Source organism: Pezoporus wallicus, unplaced genomic scaffold (assembly GCF_028554395.1).
Source record: "Pezoporus wallicus isolate ANWC-B61680 ecotype Strahan unplaced genomic scaffold, APGP_CSIRO_Pwel_v1 contig_5524, whole genome shotgun sequence".
NCBI classification, from domain to species: domain Eukaryota; kingdom Metazoa; phylum Chordata; class Aves; order Psittaciformes; family Psittacidae; genus Pezoporus; species Pezoporus wallicus.
This window is the reverse complement of record NW_026636622.1, coordinates 2,008,405-2,033,547: the sequence shown is the minus strand read 5'-3', so window position 1 is coordinate 2,033,547 and position 25,143 is coordinate 2,008,405. Positions and strand designations below refer to the sequence as shown.

General features: G+C 41.2%; 1 protein-coding gene across 1 annotated transcript in view; it reads right to left on the bottom strand.

Annotated features, from left to right (window-relative positions):
* Positions 1-25,143, bottom strand: part of ANTXRL (ANTXR like) — a 53,619-nt gene that overhangs the window by 16,602 nt on the left and 11,874 nt on the right. Inside the window, exons 2-16 of the mRNA XM_057401063.1 lie at positions 24,855-24,926; positions 24,658-24,729; positions 22,650-22,731; positions 22,513-22,546; positions 20,656-20,735; positions 20,470-20,538; positions 20,186-20,266; positions 20,020-20,080; positions 14,208-14,306; positions 11,857-11,926; positions 10,604-10,682; positions 6,677-6,772; positions 6,103-6,141; positions 2,916-3,014; positions 948-1,115 (exon numbers count right to left, since the gene is read on the bottom strand). Of these exons, the coding sequence (XP_057257046.1) occupies positions 948-1,115; positions 2,916-3,014; positions 6,103-6,141; positions 6,677-6,772; positions 10,604-10,682; positions 11,857-11,926; positions 14,208-14,306; positions 20,020-20,080; positions 20,186-20,266; positions 20,470-20,538; positions 20,656-20,735; positions 22,513-22,546; positions 22,650-22,731; positions 24,658-24,729; positions 24,855-24,926 (1,201 nt within the window). The remainder of the gene's footprint in view (positions 1-947; positions 1,116-2,915; positions 3,015-6,102; positions 6,142-6,676; positions 6,773-10,603; positions 10,683-11,856; positions 11,927-14,207; positions 14,307-20,019; positions 20,081-20,185; positions 20,267-20,469; positions 20,539-20,655; positions 20,736-22,512; positions 22,547-22,649; positions 22,732-24,657; positions 24,730-24,854; positions 24,927-25,143) is intronic.

Sequence of the window (25,143 nt, the reverse complement as noted above, 5' to 3'; positions counted from 1 at the left end):
CTGAGGATGACTGTAGTTTAATGTGAACAACTCCTGTAAAATGCACAATTAGACAGGTGTTACGTTAACAAAAGGCAGAACCACAGAAGTACTGTGCTGATGGGAGGTGAGCTGCAGCATGGATAAACAACCACAAAACTACCTACCTAGGCAGGCTTTAAAAGAAAAAATAAAATCACAGATACTTTCCAGACAATGAATTCAAGCACTGTTAAACTCATCTGTGAGCATGGTGGGGAGGGGAGACCTCATCTCACAAAGCACTGGTTTGGGACATAGCCACAGGTTTCTGGGATGAACATGGTATGCTGCTCCCTTGGCTTGTGCTAGCTCTCCAGCTTCCTTCTCTGTAAGTGGAGAGAATAGCTGTGCTCTGCTCTGCCATAAGGGTTGTGTGAGGATACATACATTAAAAGACAGGGAGATATCAGATACTATAATGATATGGGACAAATGGGTATGAAAGTGTGGGAAGACTGAGCGACTTGCCTAAAATCAGAAACTACATCTTGTGGCTGAACTAGAGGGAAACAGCTGAATCCCAACCAAAGGCCTTCGCCACAGCGCAGTCAAAAAAGGGACGGTGCACTTTATGTGATCCTCCTTGTATATTGCCTTGAGACAGCATTAAAAATCATCTGGCCTTCTTAAGAGTTGAGATGTCTGCTGTTATAATCAAGGCTATGCAAAAAATGCCTGAAAAGAAGAAATGAGCTGAGGGAGGGAAGATGTCTACTCATGCCTGCCAGTTTTCCTCAAAAAGCTATTGCACCACATTGCCAGGTGAAATGCATTTTCCAAAAAATGAGCAAGGGTAATGGTTACAGGCCTTTTTTCTAAATAGGCTCTCCCCAGCTCCACTGTAAGAAGGGCTGCACTAAGGAAGCAGGATGTAGCAAAATACACAACAGAAGAGACTTGGTAAAACTGAGGGGCAGATGTGCTACCTTGATTGGAGTGTACCATTTCCGCTGGGAAGGTGGTTTTCTCACATGGGGCTTCTTCGGCTTGGGTTCCCATGGCTCATACTCCTGTTCTGGCAATTTAATAATAGCATTTTTGGGCTTCTCCAGTTTTGCTCCTTCCTCTGTTGACCCCTTGTCTCCCCATCGCACCTGAAGTCAGGAGAACACACTGTAAGTCGATATTCTTCAGCAGTCCCCACCAGCAGGTGGCTTTCACAGACATTAGTTCCTATCAGATGACCCAATGCCACCAGATATGTAGCCCATTTTATGAAGGCACCGAGCTTGCACTGTAATCAGAAATGCACATTTAAGAGACAAATAGCCTCACTCAAAAACTGCTTGAACTATTATCTTTTGTACCATCCAGTAACCTAATTTGTTGTGGGAATTCACAGCACCCAGTGCAGATTAACCCATTTCCAAGAGCAATCTGAAGCACTCTGCCCAGCTCTGCTAGGACACAGGCGTACAATGCTTCCCATTGCCTCATGCAAAAAGCAGACAGCAGCTCCAGCTGAAAGCAGGCAGTCTTTACAGGCAGCATTAAACAGCTCTGTTGTTCAGTTCAAATAGTGAAAAAGAGTCAATTGAACAAGTATGTGAATGGTTTAACAGCATCAGCCCTCAAACCTGTATGGCTCTTCCAAAGATGACCTTGTACAGTCACAAAACAGGTCAGTAACCTTAACTTTACATGATGCACATTACTTATTTCAAGCTGAAATTCTGATTTTGCTGTCTGACTTACCTCAAACAGAAATGTGACCCTGCATTCAAGGGCAATATAGTGTTACTCAGCATCAATGATAAAATTCTAGGAAAATAGTCAAGCATATTAAGATGCAATACTTCAATGGCACACTTGCAGGGACTTGCTGTGAAGCCACTGCTTTCATTCTGTTAGTCCTAGCTTGGTCCAGATCCTTGGCTGACTTTTGTTAGACCACCTCCCTTAACTACCAATTAAATCTAGTGGAAGTTTCTGGTGTGACATCCCTAAAAGTCATTATCAGGCCCTCAGCTGATATTGGTGAGTGATAATTCCCTGCCTTATATTATTCATGGTTAGGAATATTGAGTTGATTTCACTAACATGGTTATTTACAGGAATTAGTAGCTGATCACAGCATTATCCACTGATTCCCTGAAACATACATGCCACAAAACAGGACACAAGGCAAATTCCTTTCAGAGTAACACCTCAATTTACACACTAAGACTGGCTTGTGCATGAATCCCAGGGCAGGATTTGATTCATTGGCCAATTTCAGCACATGTGGTTTTGTGCATTAGGAGTTAATACTTAACTAAAAAAACCCAACCAATCAACAAACCAAAAACCCCAAGACCAAACAAACAAACAAAAAACAAAACCAAAAAAAAAAAAACCCCAAAACAACCAACCAGAAAAAAAAAAACACCAAAACACCCCCCCCCCCCCCCCCAAAAAGGAAAAACAACAAACCCCACCCAAAAACAAACCCAAAAGAATAATATGGGTGGGCTGAAGAGAAAAAAAATACAACACCCTAGCTTAAATTCCCCAAGTTAACTGCCCCCAGCCAGTCAGGCACAGCATAGATTGTACCCTCAAATCCTCAAAACCGGTGTGTAACTCTGTCTGAAACAAAAGAATTGAACCCAACTGCACTGAAGGGTTGATTCATTAATTTAAAACTTCTTTTGGTGCTTATCTCACTTCTTAACCTGCAAATTTTCTCTAGCTCATAATGCTAGGTTCATTTAATTATTCAGGCAAATAACGGCAGCTTGGTCTCTGTTACTAGGACAGCAGGTGCAATCAGCTGGACAAGCCCTAATTAAATCCCAGTCTCTAGCCCATCAAGGTAGCTTTAAAAAAAAAACAACAAAACACATAAAACCAGATTGTTATAATTTATAACTAAACATGCTGATTTTTACAACACTAAAGAACAAGCCAAATACCTCCATCCTCTTAATCCCACCAACACCTCGACCTCCATAATAAGATGCGTCCACGGTTGGCCACTTTTTCTTTGGCAATCCATCTTCATCGTCAGATTCCTATGGGAAAGCCAGGGAGCTATTACTTCTGTTCTCACACAAACAGCGTAAACTATGGTAAACAACTGAACATCCTATGGTCCAGCCCTTGGATATCTGGCTTTGTGTGTTATACTTCTTATTTGCTGACAAAAAACAAGAGTTTTTTGTCTCTGCAGCTGCAATTTTAACCAGGGAAGCCAAAGAGGATTGCCTGTTCCTCTCTCCAGGCAGTTTTTATGCAGTCAAATATGCATTGAGCTTCAAAATCATAACTGATTTTTAAGGGAAGGCAAAGTGAAAATGAATGGTATGTTATACTGGCTTACCGCTATTGCTATGCAGAAAGTGCAGCAATCGGTTGGCCTAAAGAAATCATTTGTTAATTGCATTTTTAGAACTTAATGTCATCTAACAGGGAAAAAAGCTACTACTGTGAGTTTTCTAGCATGGGCATCAGACCATTTTCTCATGGCAGCTGTAACTAGTTATTCTGTGCTGCTTTGTACAGTCTGGCTCAAGCTGTACAGTTTGGAACCAGGACTGGGACTGGAGAATCTCCAAACTATCAGGAAGCTCAGATCCAGAGTTTCTGACCTGCACTTATAAAGACTGCAGATTATTTTTCTGGAACGTGGGAGAGTCTGAATCAGGCATTTACTTCAGGTTCACTGTTCTGTTCTTGCTTAACTAAAAGCTGGCGAATGTTTCTGGTTCAACAACCCTGGGAACACTTCTGCTCCCATCATCAGCTGACAGAAGTCACTGGGATTTCTCAGACTCCCTATCATTACACTGGGTTGAGGCAGCTGAAAGTCACACCATGACACCTATAACCAAGGAAAGGGCTCAACAAGCCTCCTAAGGTACCATATTCCTTCCCTACATAAACACAAATAAATACATTTCATGCTGACATGCAGATGTGCACACTGCTCTTGGGCTGGCCCTGCAGTGCTTCTTGCTCATTTTCATCAGTACAAGCATGTTTCTAAGAAACTGTCTAGACATAGTTTTTTACTAAAAGAAATTTAAATTAAATTATCAAGTGAAATCCAGATACTAGAGAATGACACAAGTTATTGTCACATTACTAGGTGACATTTTCTCAGAACTGTCCCACATGATTCTATTGGAATGCAAAAGGAATCGAGAGTCCAAAAGCCAACAAGTTTTTTTTTTAAACATGCTGTTATTTTTGTTTGTTCGTATTTAACTTTTAGGTTATGCCTCTGAGAAAGGTTATTTCCATCAGTTATTCAGTGACATCTGATCTCTCAGCTATGGTACATGAGTTAGTTCCTCCAACAAATGCTTTAGTATGGCCAGGCAAGACTAGAGTTGACATCTTCATTAACCAGTAAGAGGGGGTTGTTTTGGTTTCATTTGTGGGGTGGGGTGGAGGAATCAGTTGGTGGGGTCTTTGGTGCTGGTGTTTTTTTTTTCTGGCTTTTTTTTTTGTTGCTGTTTGTTTGTTTTATCCTAAATCAGGGAAACAAACATACAAGGAAGGCACTGGGATTTGGTGTTGGGTTTTGTTGGTTTGGTTTTGTTGTGTTTTTTTTAACAAACAAATTTTATCCCACTTCGTGGACAACTAAACCAGTACCCAGTGAAATACATCAATAGTTTTAACTCATTGATATTTAATTTCATTGTGAACTTGAGTATAATATAAAATACACTGGCTCTTACATGTGATGTAGCAGAGATTTCATGTGTTCATGTCTTAACAACCTTTGTTATACCAAATACCCCCTACACTGAACACATAGCAAAGCAACATAAACAGCTACCACATATATTTTGAATAGTAATGGGGATCTAATGCTTGTGGTTTAGAACAAGTTTTAGATAACTATATTCAGTTTAGCAGCAGCAATACTAGATGTATCAGCTAAAGGCAACTCACTATACCTAGGAAGACTAGTGCTAAGTATAACAAGCCCACACTCCACACTGGATATCAAGACAAGTAATCCCAAGTAAAGGAATGGATAACATCTGTATTCTGTGTTATTCCTGGACACCTAACATCAGCTCACAGTCTCTGATTACATCTAAAATCTCTGCAGATCAGAATAACCTCAAAGCATCTGGGAACTCTGCTGCAGGGGTGCAGTGCTCTCTAAAACCTGCTTCAAACACAGCTTAGCTGCAATTGCATGCTTCACAACAACACTAATCACCCTAGAACCAGCATGACTTCTGGTGTGTATTTTAAAGTTAAGTTGTCACAGTGCTGCTGCCCAGGACAAGCAACAGGATCACATACACAGTTATGGTGGCCTCTGCAACCTCAAAACAGCAGCTGTGGTTGCTTCCTCATATTCATGCCAAGTTACAGCAAGTTAGCAGCGAACTGTAAGCTTCTCTTGTGGGTTAGGCAAGTATTTTTCCATCATTTAACTGTCTATGCCTATGAAAGAAATAAAGGAAGGCATGAGTTTTCTCTGGAGGTACTTTTATTTATTACTATTATTTTAATGAAATTAGTACAGTGAAATTAAGCTAAGAGCCAGATGGGTCAGCATCAGTTATTGTCCCAAAAAGAGCCAACTACAACCATGCCTCAAATAGCTCACAATCTAAATGGAGAAAGGCTAAACGTCCTTTAAAAGGTCACTGTGCAGCAAAACCACAGCTGGGGCAGGCTCTTGTCTCCCTCTCCTGTAAAAAAGCCACAAGAATGTGGCCTTCACTGTCCTTTCTTTCAGCTGCCAAACTTTGTTTCGTACTGCAAAGCTGGGCTAAACTCCTGCTCAGAGCAACAGCAGCTTTGCTGGAGGAGGGACAGCTTTCAGCACAGCTTTAGAAGCAAAGACTTGCTCACACACCTCTTTTATGTGCAGCAGAAGGAACAAAATACCATGGGAACTCTCAGTCTATGGACTTCTGAGTTACGCAGCTATTTTCTCTGTGGATGGAAATACCCTTACTGTATGTATATAAAGCAGCCAGAAAACAGAAATAGCTGTCCTGACCAAAGTGACTTCCTCTCACAGCCTTCAAGGTGTCATTAAGACACCTACAGGACTGACATTCCTGGGCAGCACACTACACTATAGTGGCTGCAGACAGCGCAATAGCTCAAAAGTAGCGTACTTACAGGCTCTGGAGGTGGTGGTGGTGGTGGCTCCTTGATCACCTAGAATATATAAACAATGGAAGAAATCTGAGATAATGATAGGGTTCATCATCGCAATGCTATGTCTTCTCTGCTCTTCTGCTGCTACCAAAGATGGGCTGCCCAGATCAATCAGCAGGCCCAAAATAAATGTAGATGAGAAGTTAATCCATCACATTGAACTGAGTAGTCAAGAAGTGCTCTATTAAGTAACTCATAATACAGCTTATTATTCTGGTAGTTCTGCCTTAAAAGCATTATACAACCACCAAACTAGTGCAAGATATTCATGCAGAATCTGCAGCTCTGACAAAAACTTTGGCTATGTCCACAAGCTCATTTAAACTTATTCAGTGTCAAAATCACATAGACTTTACAACATTCAAAACCCCAGACCAGAGTGACTTAACAAGCGCATTTAACAGCCTGCTGAATCAGCACTGTACAAGCCTGGCAGTATTTTTTCTTAAAGTTACCCATCCACTCCAACAACTTCCAATTCTGTGGTTTCAAAAAGAGATGAAACCAAGTCAAAAGAATAAAATCCTGTACTTACCACTGTGCAGCAAAGGGGCCAGAACCACCACAGAAGAGCCAGAGCCAGCAGCAGAAAGAGAACCAGGAGAACAATGAAAAGGATGGTTCCAGTCAGCTGCAAACAGATGATTACTTCCAAGTTATGTGGGCATGTCACAAACAAGGCAGGAGTCCTTAAGTTACACATTCAGACTGGGCAAAAGGAACCAAGTTTCCCTTACTGTGAGGTCTTGGGTAGATTGTGCACTCAGTTGCTATTATCATTAGGGTCACATCAACATTTGGTATGACAAATCTCTATTTGAAGTCATGATGCAGGGATGCACCTCCTGTTTGTGATGTGTATAGGTATCATGAATATATGAGTTTATGGTATACTTCTAGCCCACTGCATTAAAGTGTGTTAACTTGCATAAAAACCATTCCCGAATCTGTGCTGACAAGTCCCTTAGTACTCTCAAAGGGGCATTGCAAACGACATGACCACAGACTTTCTCAGGTGTGCAGAGTCATCTTGCATCATCAGAGATGTACAGTATGTAAATGCTGATATTCAAAGAATAGGAATATTTGGTCTAAGACTTTATGGGTCAGCATCACAAACACAATTTACTCAGCCTCGTCAGCTCCCAAGCCTGCCTGTACTGCATCTTGACTCAAACCGCATACATAATCCCAACCTGAGTGATTATAGAACCATCAAATAGTTTGGGGTGGAAGGGACCTTCAAAGGTCATCTAGTCCAACACCCCTGCAATGAGCAGGGGCATCTTCAACTATATCAGGTTGCTCAGAACCACATCCAGCCTCGCCTTGAATGTCTGCAAACTAGTCCTTCATGCTGCTGGTTGTTGGTACACTTCCTATAGCTGGTTTAACTATTTTTAATGAGATTCTGTCATCATGATCTTAGGTATTTTTGATTCTTATATTCTATCTGTTTCTCTGCAGAGAATAGTGAGACTTTATGGCTGGATAGCCAAGGGTTTGCATTCAAAATCAAAGTTAATTTTCTTTAAAATTACTAGAATCTAAAATAAAGTCAAATGTTAACACTTGAAATTAGCTTTTCAGAGCAGTCAGGCAACCAAAGAGAATCACAGCTTCGATTTTCCTGAGGAAATCTTAATAGATCCTTTGCACTCAGAGCATTTCATGTCAGTGTGTTCAGAAGAGTTATTAACTCTTGTGTATTACTGTGATGACAGAGAAGCAGGTCTTCATATGCTGCTTGGCCGCTGCAGAGTACACAGAGCACATGGCTTTTTGGAAATTAAACATTTGTTGCGGTGGCATGCTGGGACATGCTGTCTCCTTAGACTGCACTGGGCTCTTTGATGAGGTTAAGATTAGCTCTCATGCTCTAGCCTTTTCTTTTATACTGGGAAAAGAAACCTCTTCAATGGTAGATTTTCTGAGGTTGACAACAGGTTCAGTTCACTAGCAACAGAGGTAGCAGAGAATAATCAGAACTTGGCAGCAAACTAGAGGAGAGCCTGGGATTAAGAGGATGTGCAAAAAGCTTGAAAAAAGGTCTGTGAATCAGGCTGAGGGAATCAGAATTGGCTAAACAGGAAGCTGTAAGAGATCTTCAAAGAAGGGCAGATGGGAAGATAAATGGGAAAAAATGCAAATTCCAAAGAAGACTTATGGAGGATAAAGTCCATGAGATTCACTTGTTAGATAACACACTATCCAGCTGCAGTTCAGTGCTGCAGCCCCCCTCTCTGGCCCTCTTATGGACCCATGTGGCACTAAATACACTTGGAAAGCAGATTTGAAAGGCATGAATTCCCATCAAAGTCAGTTTGCTGAGAAAAAGATGAGTAAAAGCCAAATATGACTTCAAGAGGTATTGATGCACTCAAAATCAAATCCAAGCACAGCAGCAATGCAGTGCATGAGCAACAGATGCACATACCACTGCTACTGTTACTCCAAACACACCTCACCTGTTCTGTAGCCTTTCCTTCCAGGTTCACTTTTCCCATGCTAAGTGCTCATATAAATTGCTGAGACATTTGCCCGCTGCAGCTCTGAAGCTGCTGGCATCAAAGAGCTAAAGTGTCCTCTTTTAATGATTAAATATACAAAGCATCGTAGTGAAGTTGGACTTGGAAAAAGAAATAGCAGACTTCATGGAGCTGAACAGAAATAAGGATGGGGATCCCAGAGAGGCTTTAGGAGTAAAGTGAAGATACTTACTGTACAGAAAGGACAGAAGGGCCAGCAGGGGAGGAGAGCTGAGCAGGCCAGCTGACTGCCACTCACAGAAAAGGAAACAGGAGAGGAAAGGAAATGGAGGGAGTCTCTAAAACAAGAAGAGTTAAATGCATGAAATTAAGACAAAGTTGGAAACTGAACTGCCAACCTCCCTGTTTATGGGATGTAACTGGACTGAGACAGCCTTTTTGTACCAACTGAGAATCAGGCTTTCTGCCTCCTTCACATTCAATCTGCACGATGCTGGTCAAAAGCTGTCAGATTGACAGGACTGGAGATTGGATTCCTCTCTTTATCCTAAGGCTACTGAAAGGAACGCTTCCTCCAACCATGCTCTGGCCTGTGGGAATCCCAGCTATGGCTAAAACTTTGGTGCTCATCAGAAATAAGCTACATATGGGTGACTAATTGAACCAGTTAATACTTGTGTTTGACAAGGGGAATAAAATGTGAAAATATCAGTCTTTGGGGTAGAAAATTTGGGGGAAAGTTTCAGAAAAATAAAAATCAGGTGAAGCAGCAAACGTATCTCTGCTACGTTCTGAGTTCCTGCACCCCAGCCTGTCCCAGCAATGTGGTGTGAGATTTCCCAGCTTCATTGCTGAAAACATCAGAAAATTAAATTTGCAAGTTCCAGTCACTGCCTCTGTGCACATTCCTACCCTTGTTTTCTGCAGCTGTCAAAAAGACCAACAATGATTACAAACCAATATGACAGCATTTGGCCTAGGCTATGAAAGAACTTTTGACGCTAGTAACAATAAAGCTCAACTCTGATACAAAGTGCTTTCTATCAGGTATTTCAGCCAGCTTGGCTTATTCCACAAGTACAAGGCCACATCGTTCGCTACTGCTCTTGCTTGCATCAGCTACAGGTGCTGCATATTTTCACTCCAAAACCAGGAGGCCTACTGCTTATCTCGTAATTGATGTCTTCATTTTGATTGATTCTAAAGTCATATTTTTAATACAGGTAATCACTTCCAGCTGTTGGCCCCTAACACTCTGCCTGGTCTTTCTGACCAGGAGATGCTTATATCAAAGCCATTGCTGTCCTGCAGCAGCGCATTTGCCCTTGGCTGGGCTGAGCAGTGGCCTTTTATGAAGAAGCTCACCCAGCTCTGAAGCTGCCATATCTTTCTGGTCACCTCTCATGACATCAAGAGAATAGCAACCAGCCTCTGCCACTAAAATGGTAAAAACACCTTAGTAAATCGTGAACTAGCAAAGGCAAATTGTGGTGGTCTAGAAACAAATGCTGTAAGCTCCAACCAAAAATAACCACGTAAATTCAGAGCACCTTCAATGCTGGGTCCCTTCCAGATCCAAGTCCTGACAGTTGCACCTTTGACCCCAGATCCCATAATGGAGCCCAAAGTTCAGCATCTGGAAGCAACACCCTGTTCCTTCCCTCATTTTCTCAGATTCCCTTCTACTCAGTACCTAGTCTTGAGGATCCCTCTTTCCTGAGCTAGGAATGGGAAGGGTGCCTTTTGTTGTACTATTTTATTCAGTAAACCTATCATGATCTATCCATCAACAATAACAATTTAAACTTAACTATCCCTGGTTATTTTCCAAACAACTGCTGGGATCCAGTCAATAACTGTGATGCAGTAGCTGTAGAGAACTCATGCTCACTCAAGGAGGCTTTGCCTGAAGAACCACTGCCTCATTGCAAGTTCTCATGGTTTCTCTGTCAAGCCCCACTGCAATTACTTACACACTGTGTGCTGGTGATGCTGACAGAGCTGGAGATGAACGTTAGCCCATTGTTCATGCTGACTTGTAAGAAAACCACCCTAAAACACAAAACAGATACATTTATTTTTAGTGTCATATTTATACCCACTGTTACCTTTATTCTGGCTGTGGTTTAACCACTGGTTCATGAGCACGCATGGACAGCATGTCCTGCTGAGTCAAAGCATTTTCATGGCTTCAGGTGCTCACCTGCATTTGTGTTTCTGCTTGCCCAGGAGCTATCCTTTTTATGTTGCCTTAACTAAGTTGGGGCATATGCTCTCCATTAAAAAACCTCCACCCCACCTGGGGCAAAGGGCAGTAGGACAACAGGTCATAACATGTCTCGGACATTTACAATGGTACCCCAGAGAGCACAAGAAACTAAGACTTTATTTTTTTTTTAAACTCTTTCTGCAGCTTTAAGAACCAGAATGTGTTTATTTTATATACAAACAAATCCAGAATACCCACACTGAGGTCTAGGGTAATAACACTGAAATGACAGTGAAATTAAAGAGAAATCTGGCCCTAGCCATTCTCCCATATCAAAGAAATGGTTTGAGAAAAAACAAAACAAGAAAACACAAAACAACACCAAAAAAACCCAAACAAATGAAAAAATACCCAACCTCAAACCACAAGACAAAAAAACCCATAAAAACACCCCAAACCCTCAACAAACAACTTTCCCTCACCCATGAATAGGAAAAGGGAAGGAGGCATTCTCCCTCACCCCCAGTATGGTATTTAAGCACCCACAGGATCACTCAGGGGGAAGGTAGAGCCTTGTGCCATGTCTCCCAGGAGTCTGCACAATTAAAACAGCTGGAAAATACCAACACTAGACCGAGAAGGGCAAAATGCAGGAATCAACATCTACAACAGCATCAAGAGAAATCAAATCAAGCACCACTTTTCAATCAAATTCAATTACCTTTTGGTCTGAAAAAACAGGATATAGGAACAGAGGACAAAGCACTGTTCTATAATGTGTCCATGGTCCAACAAGGCCTTTGGTTAAGCTGTTCTAAAGACCCACTGTGTTGAATACAGCTATGCTTGCTCATCTTAGGAGAGGATTTTGCATAAAGGGGGTGGCTATAATTCTGTCATACACACCAAAATTTATTAGCTTAGCACTTTGGGCAAAATTCTGAGCCCCTGCCTCAGTAATGACACCCTCATCCAGAAGCCCACTCTCTCTTGACACGTGCTAGAAACAATACTTACTGTCCAGCATCTTCTATCACTGGGGCAGGACAAAGTAAGTAAGTATCATGAACAAGGGTTGGCTTTTCATCTGAAAAGAAATGAATACAATTGTCAGTGGTGAAAAAAGAAATTTTCCAAAGCAGGCCACCCCTTGGAGAAGTGTTGATATCAAATGAGAGTCATAGACAAATTCGGTATATCGGCAAGTACCAACAATCCCCAGTGGTACCAAATTACAAAGCAAAGTATGGAAATGACCATTCTTGTTGATGCCAACATAATGTTATTAGGCTGGAGATACTACATCAAAAGTATGGAAGTATATATCTATTCCCAACAGCAGAGATCAGCCATTTGGAAGCCAGCTTTGAGCAATCTTCATCTTGTCTTTCTGAAAAGTGTATGCAAACTCTACTTGAACAGAATGCTCTGACCCCACAAGTTACTCAAGGGGTCACAAGTATAGGGTTCAATTTTTGCCCACCCACTTCAAAACACACATACAGGAGAAGCCAAGTGTGCACTGTTTGAACTCCGAGAAATGGAAAGACAGGGGTTGGGTGAAGCTAATGTGTACAGACAGTAAAAAAAAATCCCAAACCCTATGATTGGGCATATATGAGAAACAGGCAGAAAGGGGCCATGACTGATGTTACTATGAGGACCTATCCTGCACTAGCTGCTGCTTCTCCCAGTTCCCAAACTCCCCTCTGAGGCAACATCATCCACAAATAGCCCATGTTTATAAGGATTTGGTGCAGAGATAGTGAAAAGCAAGTCCATGGGTGGTTTTCCACCTCCTTGAACTCTGCTGCTCCAAGAGTCATCAGTACTAATCCAGTTGCTTTCAAAACTCACATCCAGGAAGTTCCATGAACACAGAGAGGAGACCCAGCAGCAATTCTGCAACGCCACTCCACTAAAAATGTGTAAGCTATGGCACAGGAGCAGAGGACTCACTGCTGTGACTGCAGCTTAGCTCTGACTAGCCAGCAAAGCAGCTACAGTGCTAGTCCAGGGAAAGACTAGTCACAAGACTCCAACCCAAGTGAATAAGGGGCCGGTAAAAGCTGCTAGCTTATTTATAATTTAGAGGCTTGATTACTGTTTCTACCTAGGAAAATAATAATAAAGAACAACAGAGAGTTGTTCCTTCATGCTTCACTCCAAGGCCACCCAAAGACAAAACTCATTTCCCTGCTTTGGCAGAGATGAGGCCACGGAAATCATAGTGAAATGCTTTAGGGCCAGCCTGAGGGCAAAAAGCCAGCCAGAATACATCAGTGTCTCATCACAGCATCTGCTGCAGATACAATGCAACGAAAACACAGCACGGAGGAGATGCGGAATGAGGGTAGTTTTCCTCCTGTGTGCTTCTAGGCCCAGGTCAGAACTCACTGTGTGAAGTCCAGTCAAGGTACTAGTGGATGAGGGACAAGGAGTAAAAAGTAAAAGTGTCTACCTGGTAAACCACAAGAAATGAATCTCTGGCAAAGGGCATCTCTAAGTGGAATGACAGTGAGACCACCAGAGTTTATTTAATGCAGCCTCCACACAGGCAACCAGGATGGGAAATGAAGGAGCGATTCATGTGCTCCCTCTTGTAAGTGAATGCTAGGGGAGGCACCAGTCTGACCACGACAGGATATGAAAGCCTCTACTGTGCTCAGCCAACAAGGGTAGCACATACAGAAAAGGAGGAAAGCTCCCCTCCCCACACCATGTTTTACCCTGCCAGACGTACACAGCTTCTCAGGAATAAGAAAAGACTGCTGAGAAATGGGACATTCGACCTTTTTTGGACATTCAGTCCTCTGCCTAGCTGCTGAGGTAATAAACAAAAGACTGTTTTGTACAATGATGACAGGGAGTTTCCGTGTTAAATGCTCACTGTGATGAGACCAGCAAATGGCATCAGAGAGGAACAGAGCAGGCCTGGGAGGACCCTGCTTTGTGGTGAATGTCTCCTGAACTGCTGAATAAAGACTCTGAAAACACCAGTGGCAGATCAAGACAGCATTATTTCTTTTTAGTGGTGATGAACAAGGTAATAGAGAGCAACTTTATTTCTCCCTTTTAAAACCTTATATCCAGTCCTCACTGGCTGTATGTTACCCACTTGCATCATTACAATGATGCTGAAGTTCATTGTGCAGCAGCATGCCCCATATAAGCAGTCGTAACACACTGCCCATAGGTCACAGGATTGAGTAAGGATGAATTTCAAGCTTCTGTTAGGTACAGATTCCTACCCAGCTCCTCCTACAGCCACTGCAAGGACTCCCCTCAACATGGATGACAGCTGGCCTGCGTCCCATGAGGTGACACAGCCACAGGGGACAGTAGGATCCACCAGCCTGCAAACTTACTGATAGTAAGGCTGTCATTGAGCTTGAAGCTGCAGAGTACCTGGTCGATATTTCTTGCGTGATAAAAGCCGTTGCCTCTTACCACAACTTGAAAGGATTCTGTAAGTAAAAATACCAGAGAGTTATGAAAAAAATTCAAACACAGCATTTCTATCCAGACTGATCTGAAGTACAACATGACAATGGCTATTCTCTGTGCTATGCCTGAAACCAAATACTGACACTGTTACTCTCTCTATTCAGCAGCAAAGGCCAAGAGTGCTACAGTGGCATTAGTGCTGCACAGAGTCTTCTCTTTGTCTCAAGTTTGTTCCCATAAGCATAGCACAGACCCTGGTGCCTTAATTAAGGGTGCCACAGTAATACTGTAAGTCTGACTTGGCTGATGTCATCTCATGGTTGCTCCATGGCTTTTGGGACAGACACCTTTGCTATCCATAAGCACCAGTCCTTCCCCCTGTCCCCACAGCAGATGGCACTTAGCTTTCAGCAGCAGCTCTGTTCTGGAGCATGCTGACAAACAGGATTCCTGTTCTAACCCTTCTGTGAATCAGAGAGGAAGCTTTGCGTCTGGTACAAGCCCTGGAAAAACACAATCCTTCTGCCCCTACAAGAGCTGTGCCTGTGCACAGCTCCACTAGCATCTGGTGCATGGGAACAACTAAGGATTCAGGCACTGCCATCTTCTTTGTGCTCATCCTCCACATCCCTGCCACAGCAGCACAAGAGACCTGCCACAATCAGACACACTCTCTGCTGGCCAGAGCAAGTGCTGCAAGCAACCTACTCTTCAGCTACTCTCACAACTTCTGTTCCTTCAGTCCTGATAGGGAGGGTTCCTGTGATTTTTTTTTCATTATCACAATAAGCACCTGTGATTTTTTCATTCAAGCAGAAGAAGCATTATCATTTTTTCCAGCAAACCTTTCAATAGTCTTTTTACTGATAAAGCAGTTTCACATTTGAGTAAAGCCATTCTAGGAAATAATTCTGCTGTCAGAAATAAGGTTGCAACTGCACATGCCTTCCACTGTTGGCACCACTGATCATGTTGCAGTGCACTGAGCTTGCTCACGCACCTGAAAAATAACCCTCTGTTTGTTGCCAGAGAGATCAGTAAGGTAATCTGCCTGGCTGAGCATCTGCTGGGAAAAGAAGTGTGCAGGAGAAGGGAAGGGATGGAGACAAGTAGTGATAGCACTAGCTGAGTTTACATCCATCATGAAAGCACCTGGAGTCATTGTACCCAGCAGTTAGACGGGGAAATGAATTTGAGGGAGAAGGTATTAAGAAACCTGAGTTTGTTTCCTCAGCTTCTTCACAGCAAGCTTTTAAAATTATTTCTTAGTAACTATAAAGGAAACAATTCTGCTTGGAGCTCTAACAACAGCACAACACAACTGTTTGCTGCTCTTTCTTCTTAACTGTGCACAGCCCAACACTGTGCCACAGTCTCCTCCATACTCAAGATCAAGCACTCAAAACCCACACTCTGGTTTTCTTCATGGTAACTTTCCCTTAGAGCAGTGCTCTGAACTGACATAGGCTGCAGGAAACATGGGAATCAGAGAAGATATTTTGAGAGGGGGAAAAAAAATGTTTACTGGAGTGCATAGTAAAGTGGAACACATGCTTTGGCACTTTGCTGAAGAAAGATCATCAAATATGAGACTCATTGAGTACATCAAGAGTCAACATCAGAACTTGGCCTCTTCTTTAAGGGAGGGATTATACCTCCTGGTTCCCACTGGGGGTGGAGGGCACTTTAAACAAAAAAAAAAAACAACAAAAAGAAACAAAAAAAAACCCAACAAAATGAAACAAAAAAAAAAAGGACTGTAGGGTAGATTCAGCTTCCCCCCCCCCCCCCAATTTTATATTATAAAAGCAGCTTGCTGAAAGAAAATTGCACATAGATTCTACACATCCCCATCTAATTGCCTTAAAATGTAGCAGCAGCCACAAAGGTTCAACTGATAGCTATTTCAGTGCCTTTAAAAAGATGCAGCAAGTAAGAGACTTTCAACTCAAAACATCAAAGGTAAAAGCTACATCTAGAAGTTTAGTCTTGTCAAGACAATTTACCTTTCCTGCCCTTCTTTTCACAGTCACTGCCACTCTGCACAGTGAGTTGTGAACAGCAGCTTATCCACCAACACAAGCTGACAATATAGTTTCAATACCAGACTTGCATGGAAATATAAACAGCTGGTACTGGATTTGGTTGTCTGCCCCTTTGGATGCTCCAGAGCATTAACGTGTTCTGGATGATGGTCTGTTGAAATGGCTAATTCCATTTAATTTTGCATCCTGGCTCTGGCTGCGTCCTTTTCTTCCTTAGTTATTGTCAGATCGTAGATTGTAGCTTTTGACAAGACAGCGAAGGGAAAAAGGTCAGCACTGAAATAACCGGGCAGCGCTGGCAGCGAGATGGTAGGTTGAAGCTGGTGTGCGCTGGCTGCGCTGTCGGCTTCGTTTCTGTGACTCTGATGAGTAGCTGACGGCTTGCATCCACACCTGGTAGTTGATGTGGCCAGTAGGATGCCACATCCAACAAATCCTTTCAATCCCATCTGTGTACCGTAAGCATAATCAAAGCAATGATGCTGTCAAACAGGATATGAGGCACCTCCAATTCTGCACTGATAGCCTGTTTACAGGATGCATGTCGGTCACTTTAAATGAAAGAGTAGAGGAAAGACCCAACTACATTGCTCCACACTGGGGACAATGAATGTGCAGGGTCAAAAAGCATTAAGCATCAGATAGCTGTCAACTCAGTGAGATCAATTTGTAAGTAGACTTGCCAGATAGCTTCGTCACAGAGAGCCAGAGTCCCAACTGGAATTGTTGCCACATGGAAATTGTTCCATCGGCATTTTGCTAAACCTCTGGCAAGTCAAAAATGAAGCGGAGATCACCAGTAATCACCAACACAGTAGTAATTATGAGTTGCAAGAACAGTTACAAGGAGTGGGTCAGATCTATTGTGACTGGCTTCCATTGAACAACAGAAAGCCCTCGTGATCTCATACCAGATTCTAAAAATTAGTAACAATGCTAAAAAAAGCCAAACTGATTATCACCACCTCACTCAGGTAAGTCTTATACAAAAAGCACAGACAGAGCCACATTTCAAGGATGTAAACTTTCTTTGCTGGAGAATGCAATAATATATTGTACTTTTTCAGAAGGTCTACTGGTTTTCGACCAAAATTTTGGAAAGCAAATTTCAATTACATACTAAAAAAAAAAACTTAGAAAAAGGGGAAGCAATCTTGCATTTCTAGGAAATCTTATGTTCTACAAAATCTTATGTTCTTGTTTTCAGCTAGTTCTAAAAGCAGGTGCATATATATTTATATTTTTTTATTATTCTTATATATATTATTTATATTTGTTATTCAATAGTACCTATATATTTATCAGTAAACAATATTAGTAACTACCTAAATTTAAAAAATGCATTACAATTCTGAGATGAATTCATAGGCTTCAGTATTTTTTGCGTTGAAACCCAACTAAAGTACATTTAAAAAAAAATTTAAAAAAACCACATTACATGGAGTAGAAGTGTATCTGACCGTCCAGTGAACTGGATTCAGGATCTGGATTCACATTACCATGAAAAAAGTTGTTCAATCCCAGGAGATTCCTTCCAGCAGAGAGTGGTGCACACAGCTATAAAGATGAACCTCTGGCTATGTTGAAGTTAGTGGGATAATAAAGGATAATAAAGTCAAGTACAAGCATAAATATTTCCAGCCTCGTACTGTAAAACCTTTCCCAGGAGTTAATTTCAGCTTGCAAGACTTGACTCATAATAAAAGCCATTAGAAGCCTGATTCTTCATGCTAAAGACCATTTAACACAAGAGCATGTATCATTTGGAGCTGCACTTTCAGATTCCTCCTATTTTCAAGCCTCCTACTACTATAGGTAAACCTTCAAGCATGCAAGATCCACAACTTCATACTCTGGTGATTCAGCACCACACTTCACCGTGTGCCAGCCTTTACCGGATGGTTTTGTCAACAGGACGAACCTCAAAATTTAAGTGAAACAAGTGCTGGCATTTTGCTGAAACACGAACAATACATGGAAACTGGTTCTCCTCAGTTTATATTGGTCTTACTTAAAAGCCACAAACACAACAAAAAAACATTTTCAGATGCAAGTAATGCAGCAATATTTTATTTTAGTAGGAAGGGCAAACTATTTTGAAGTGCACTTGTGTATTTTTAATCATGCTTGTGATAAGCTAGTTACCTAGAAAGCTTGGCAAAAATCTGAACTCATCATTCCTTTTAAATAAAAGAAACTTTACTCTTTATGCTGAAATACATCCAGTTTTGAGAAGCCCGTGGCAGGGGGGTTGGAACTAGATGATCTTAAGGTTCTTTCCAACCCTAACCATTCTATGATTCTATAAACATTTTCTTTAAAATTTATTTCCTCAAATGCTTCTGAAAAATATTTTCAAATTTCCATTCGAAAATATGGTTTCAAATTCATCTTTCCAACATTCTTAACATTTTCTGAACAATTACAAGACTACTACTGAAATCTCTCCTTTTGGAACATTCACATTGCTAAATGCAATTTCTGTTGAATGGGAAAGCTTGCAATAAGCTGTTGCACAAAAAAACCTGTCTGGTATACAATAAACTGAAAGCAAATAAAGGAAGAATTTACCACTATGAAATAAAAAAAAAACAACTTTGAAAAGTCAAAGCTTTAAAATTGTTTCTGATCATCTCCACAAACTGATTTTTAAAAATAAAATCATTCCTTTTCACACTTTTTCTACTGACAGGATTTTTAACACAAACATCTAGTCCACAATTATATACTTAGGAAAAGTTCAGAAGATACATAGATATTTCATTTTAAATTGAAATACTCATAGCAAGATTATACTGTGATTGACATGTGGAAATGAAAAATGAACCATTTCTCTTTTCTGTAATATTTACTAGATTTTTCCTGATTTTCCTAATTTTGTTTGTTTTCAAGGTCAGCTTTCATGCATCATTGCTATTTTAATGTGCTCATTTTTCAGCATAGAAGAAAATGAACACAAGACAGTAACATCAAATCTAAATAACCATGCTGTAAACTGTACCTTCCAGCAAACTTATGGTGTCACTCTTACTCTGCTGTAATAGCCTCTTCAGTAGACAAACACACAGCAAGTTAATTGCTAACGCAAACCAGAACAAATCCAAGCTAAATATACTACACATGAAAAGCATGAAATTATCAGCAGCTCCTCTGGGGATTCTTCATGTTTACCACACACACTAACCGTTCTTTTATTGTAAGTAAAACATCAGCAGTTTGGAAAACACACCAGGTACCCTGGCCTATGCAGTTCATTATATTTGGTTCAATAAAGCTGAAATTTCTGTGCACGTTCTAACTGCTGACAAGCCTTAGCAGACCCAGGAATGCAGCCTTTCCAGAAATTTTTGAGACGCCATCTTTAGACCCTAAACCACTTCTGACAGACTGGCTTTACATCACTTTTGGTGTCTCTTGCTCTTGGATGTTTTAAAAGTGGTATCCCCAGTTACCAAGGTGCTACCTCAATCAACTCTCCGAGCAGGTTTTCAGGCACAGCAGCTAGATGTTTATTGGCACTATTTTTTTCTCAGGCTGAGAAGGAACACACAAGGCTTTCTTTAGCCATGGCCTGAGGGGATAATCTAACACATCCCCAGGCTTCAGCTCTGATACCACATTAGGCAGTTACTGACATTTCATCAGTGTCGATCATTTGCCTTATCGCACTGCTCTTGTGGAAACTTACCTCCTGCACAAACACTCGATGGTTCAGCTGCTAGGATCTCAATGCAAGATTTCTTGAGAATCTAAAAAATGTAGACAACAGCATTTTTTGTAATCATTTTTATTATCTATTCTTTATTAATACAGGAAAGGGTGTTCTTTTCTGGGTTTCAGAATACCCGACTTACTGAATCAATGGTGCCTCTTAGGGCATAAAAGCCTCCCGTAACTGGAAAAACATGATTGATGCTGTCAGCAATTGTTGACAGCTGCAAAGAAAGACAATCATAAATCATGAGGAAAACAAAATCACAGTGAACAAAACTGAGCCCTTTCATACTTGCTAAAAGACATCATACTGACACGAAATGATTTACGCCTCAAGTAATTAAATAAATGCCTTCCCCTGATGCTGTTACTTGTGCAGTAATGTCACAGAAAAACAAAACTAGAAGAAAGCAAGCAAAGTTACCTGCGTTTCATTGAAATCTTTCACTCCAACACAATAAACTATAGCGCCAAAGCTTCTGGCTCGGTTGGCCTAAAAAAAAAAAATACAAAATTGCCATCAAGCGCAAAGCCATGTAATCAGTGGAGCCCGCAGCTAATGCCTACAGGTTTGACATAAGCGGTTTGGGTGAATGTGAAGGTGACTTACTTCTTGTTCTGCATAATAAAACTGAACATCTTGCAATTCTCCATCCGTCAGAGCAATAATCACACTAGCGGTCCGAACTCCTACATGAAAGATAGTTATCAGATTACCATTGTATGTATGACACAAAGATTCAACAATGAAATGAAAGTTTGAAGTGAGGCATTCCTTTTTTTTTTGACAAATAAATGCATCTACCAAGATTACATCTAGATCTTTTGTGTGGAAAAGTGGCAAAATGGATTTGCACAGGAGGATAGGTTTCCCCTTTTCTCTTTGCAAACTTGACTCTACACAAACCTTGCCCAGAGATGATGGTAAGAGATACCTGTGCAAAAGGAGCTTTGCTGCCATCCTACCTTCTCCTCCAGCAGACTTCCAAAGAGCAACCCAACTGAATATGGCACAAAATGTGCTTCTGTAAGGGGTTCAGTCCTACACTTCTCGAGCAACAAGAGCTGTCACTAAAAATCGTACGACTTCTGAGCATGTGAAAACCTTGAGATCAGGTTCATTACAGAAAATTCACACCTTGTGGAAAGATTTTATATCCCACCTTAGCTTAAGTGAAAAGGTTGCATAGACTTTGGATAGCTATATGCATAATGCAGTATAGGATAAAATACTACCTAAAAAAAATGTAACATGCTAACAAAATTAAACTTAATTAATGTGCAAACTATGGCTCAATCAACCATTCTGCATCCATGGTTCTTAAGCAAAGTAACTAATACACACACACACGTTACTTTCAGAGAAGTATTTCTTATTTTTCAAAATAATCTGTTACAATTTCAAGTGTCTTCCCCCATACTGTCTGAAATTAAACACTGATCAGTTCTGACAGGTTTCTTATGCCATGCAGTCCTTCCCATGTCATGTCAGACACAGAAAAATCTTAAAAAAAAAATGACCTGCAACTTAGGGGGAGGATAGCTTGGAATCCTGTATTCCTCTTTTTTTTTTTTTTTCCTTTTTTCCTGGTCAGTATGCTTGAAAAGGGCTGGAAAAAAAATTGAAAGCTTATTTTGTTTTCTTTTGAACACTTGTTTCTTCTCTGATATTTTAGTTTATAAATCCAGATGTCATCTACTTTTTCCTTACAGAATAGTTGGTTAGTTCTTAGCTATATATTATGGTGAGGTAAAAAAGCTTTCAGTTGCATTCTTCAGGACTCTCCTGACACAGGTGCCTGAGAAGCTATGCAGAGGTGCTGATGAAGACTCTACACTCACAGCCTATTTTATGAAAAGGCACTGACCCATTTCTCCATTTTCCAGAGCCCACCAGCTCACAAATGAGAACCAGCTCATACCATGGTACAAATAAGGCAAGAAGGGTTCAGTTTAACTAATTAGGCCTTCTTTTGGCAAAGATAAAAGCCACAAACACATTTCCCTCTTCAAATTTAGGGAAGATTTACATTTTAGGAACTCAGAATCTGATCCTGAATCTGTCACGCTGATGCAAAAATCTCAGCTGATTGCATTCACCCCTATACCAATGAGAACAAGGACTTGGGTGCACAAGGCAGGCAGTGCTGAGTGTACCAGGACAAAAGGGTGCAGGAAAATCTGGGTATTCCTGTCCCCTGGGAACAGGACAAGCAGTTCTAGCTTTAATGCTTTGGTCTGTATTCTGCAATGGGGCAGATCTGTGATCATACCGGTCTCCTCTGGTCTTAATAAACCATGAATCATGCATTTAAAAGTAGGGCCGTAGTCAAAATGGAATGCAGTGATTGTGTAACACCAATTCCTTCTCCAACACTTTTCAGTGGGTTTACTGCAGGTCATATATGAACTATCATCACTGTCTCTTCAATGAAGATACTTAACAGGAGCAAAATACAACACATACCTCCATAGGTTTCGTGGTAAATCTGCTCATTTGCCTGCAACAAAGTGCAGAACTTTGTTAGCTCTTAAGTACACCGGAAGCAAGCAAAGCAAAGTTTATATGTATAAATCAAAGGAAGAAGGTACTGTGATATGTACCCTTTTAAATCCTTCATGCATGAATGTGTCTCCTCCAGGCACTTCAGACTGAAGAATGTTGAGCCCTCGTCTTATGGCTTCCCTTTGGATAGAAAACAAAACCAAACAAAACACTGTTAAAAATCAATTTTATTTTATTTTTTCAAACCCCACAATTTTTCAGCCAAACACCCATAGGAGCACAAAACTGGATATAAGATACAGTGTTAGGGTTAATACATTTTAAGGGTGCAATTCCATCCCTCATTCTGGTACACTATCAGTCAGGATAAGATTGAATTAAAGCAAATACCAGATATTAAACTCTGACTAACTGCAGACGGAATGAGAATTTAAAAGCTTATGACCCTGTCATGAAAATGGGACAAATATAACCCCTGTATTCAATCAATCACCAGGACAGCTGGAATTAGGACTTTTCCATTATAAAGACAGAGGCCAAAAGATAAGAGAACAGGATGGGAATGATGTGTATTTCCTATCCTAGACCAGGGACTGATCAACCCTCCTGGGGCAGCTGCTGCCTAATAAGAGAGGGAATTTGATCCTACGACACCTTCTTGCACAGCTTCTTACTCCACAAATACCTGTTAACGAAAGGATCGCTCAGTGAAATTAATAATTTAATGAACCACTGACCACTAAAAGACCCTGACCCTCAGCAAAGTTTTCATTATATTAATGGAACACAAATAAAGCAAACAAGGCACAAATATTCAACAGACAAGATGGAGGCAGTCCAACATCATCCCCAGATGCCATGGCGCATCATTTTTAAAGGACAGTGAGAGCCCCATTTTACAACTGGTATTTTAGGTGGTACAACCCCAGCTACAGAGGAAACAGGAGTCTATGTGGGATGAAGGTAAAATTAGAAGCTGGAAATTCAGGATTTGTCCTTAGGGCAAAAAGCACATTTTTATCCTTTCAAAGTATAGAATGAGCTGAAAAAGCACACATGGTGATCCATACAGAGAACAGGAGTTCAGGAGAGGGAACATTCTAATATGTTCAACATATTGCCACAGGGCTCCTGCCTACTTTTCACCTTGAAAAGAATAAATCCACCTGGGAGAAGTAAGCAAGTTTGGGCTCCACCACCAAGGTACATGATGGAGACCTAAGCCAAAATTCAGTGGAGCCAGCAGAAACACAAGACCCCTGTGGGGTTTCTGGCTTTGGGTGAGGCCCTGGACTACAAAATGGAGGACAGCTGTTGTTTCAAGACTGCTTCAGAGCCGCCTTTTTTTACAGGTGCACTGTACTGCTGGGACCTTCTCACACAGACAGAAGCAGCAGCAAAAGCAAGGGCTTTAAGCTGAAAGAAATTTCTTAGAAACACCTCCATAACTGGGATTTGGGTACATGAGGCAAATTAAACCCAAAATTATTTGGGTTGGTTTTGTCTGTTTGGTTGGTGGTTTTTTTGCTTTTGAGGTTTTGGGTTCTTTTTGTTTTTTTTTTTTTGTTTTTGTTTTTTGTTTTTTGTTTGGGGGGGGTGGGGTCTGAGGGCAGGGGAGGTGGGGGGGTTTGGTTGTTTTTTTTTTGGGGGGGGTGGGGCTGGGTACAACTAGCTGCTGACATGAAGTTCAGGACTTTGGGTCACTCTGAAAAGCACTGTGGGACTTCCATACAGTCCTTTTGCTCATCAGCTCAGGGTATGAGATAGCTGATGCAAAAACTGCCCTTATCTGGACACCTAGGGATAGTGAGGATGTACATGATTCCTTGACTGGAAATGTAGTTTCTCCTCAAAATACTGCAATAAAGAACATACAGCCCAGTGCCGCCTTACTCTTACACGGCTGAAAAAAAAATGGTAATGGGAGACTCAAAGTCCTTCTAAGCCCTCTTCCAGCTTGGAAGGGTGGAATGGATTTCAGTTGCTGCCTGAGTTGGTGCCACAGCGAGACCAAGACCGACCTCTGGATTCTGGTTTGGGTGCCACTTGCTGCTTGAGAGGAGGGATGGAGGGTATTTCTGGATGAAAGCTGTAGGGAATACTTGCCTATTTTCTGTTAGCTTCATGATTGTAGTGCCTCGTGAAGAAAAAACGATGAAAGACATCCGCAGCATTGGACTGAAACAGAACAAGCCAGATCCACATCAAACACAGACCACTTCAGATTTCCATTTGCTAAGAAGCAGTGAATGAAAGAAATTAAGTATATAGCAGATTAAAATATCAACTTAAGAGAACTTTACCTTATGAACTTCTCAGCTAGGCTTTCCACAAAAGAATATATCTCAGTCCAATGATTTCTAACACTTCCAGACCTGTACACAAAACATAATTGATTACATTAATCTATTTCACATTGAAATTCCTTGTTCCACTCTCATTCTTAAGCCTGGGCTACTCCAAAGGTGATTCAGGACACAAATTACATAGATGTCTATGGAGATGAGGCAGCTAGCTCTGTTGAGGTTTGTACAGCAGTTGTGTTGGAACCTGTAACAGAAACCATCCTGGCAAAACCTACTGACTCAAAGA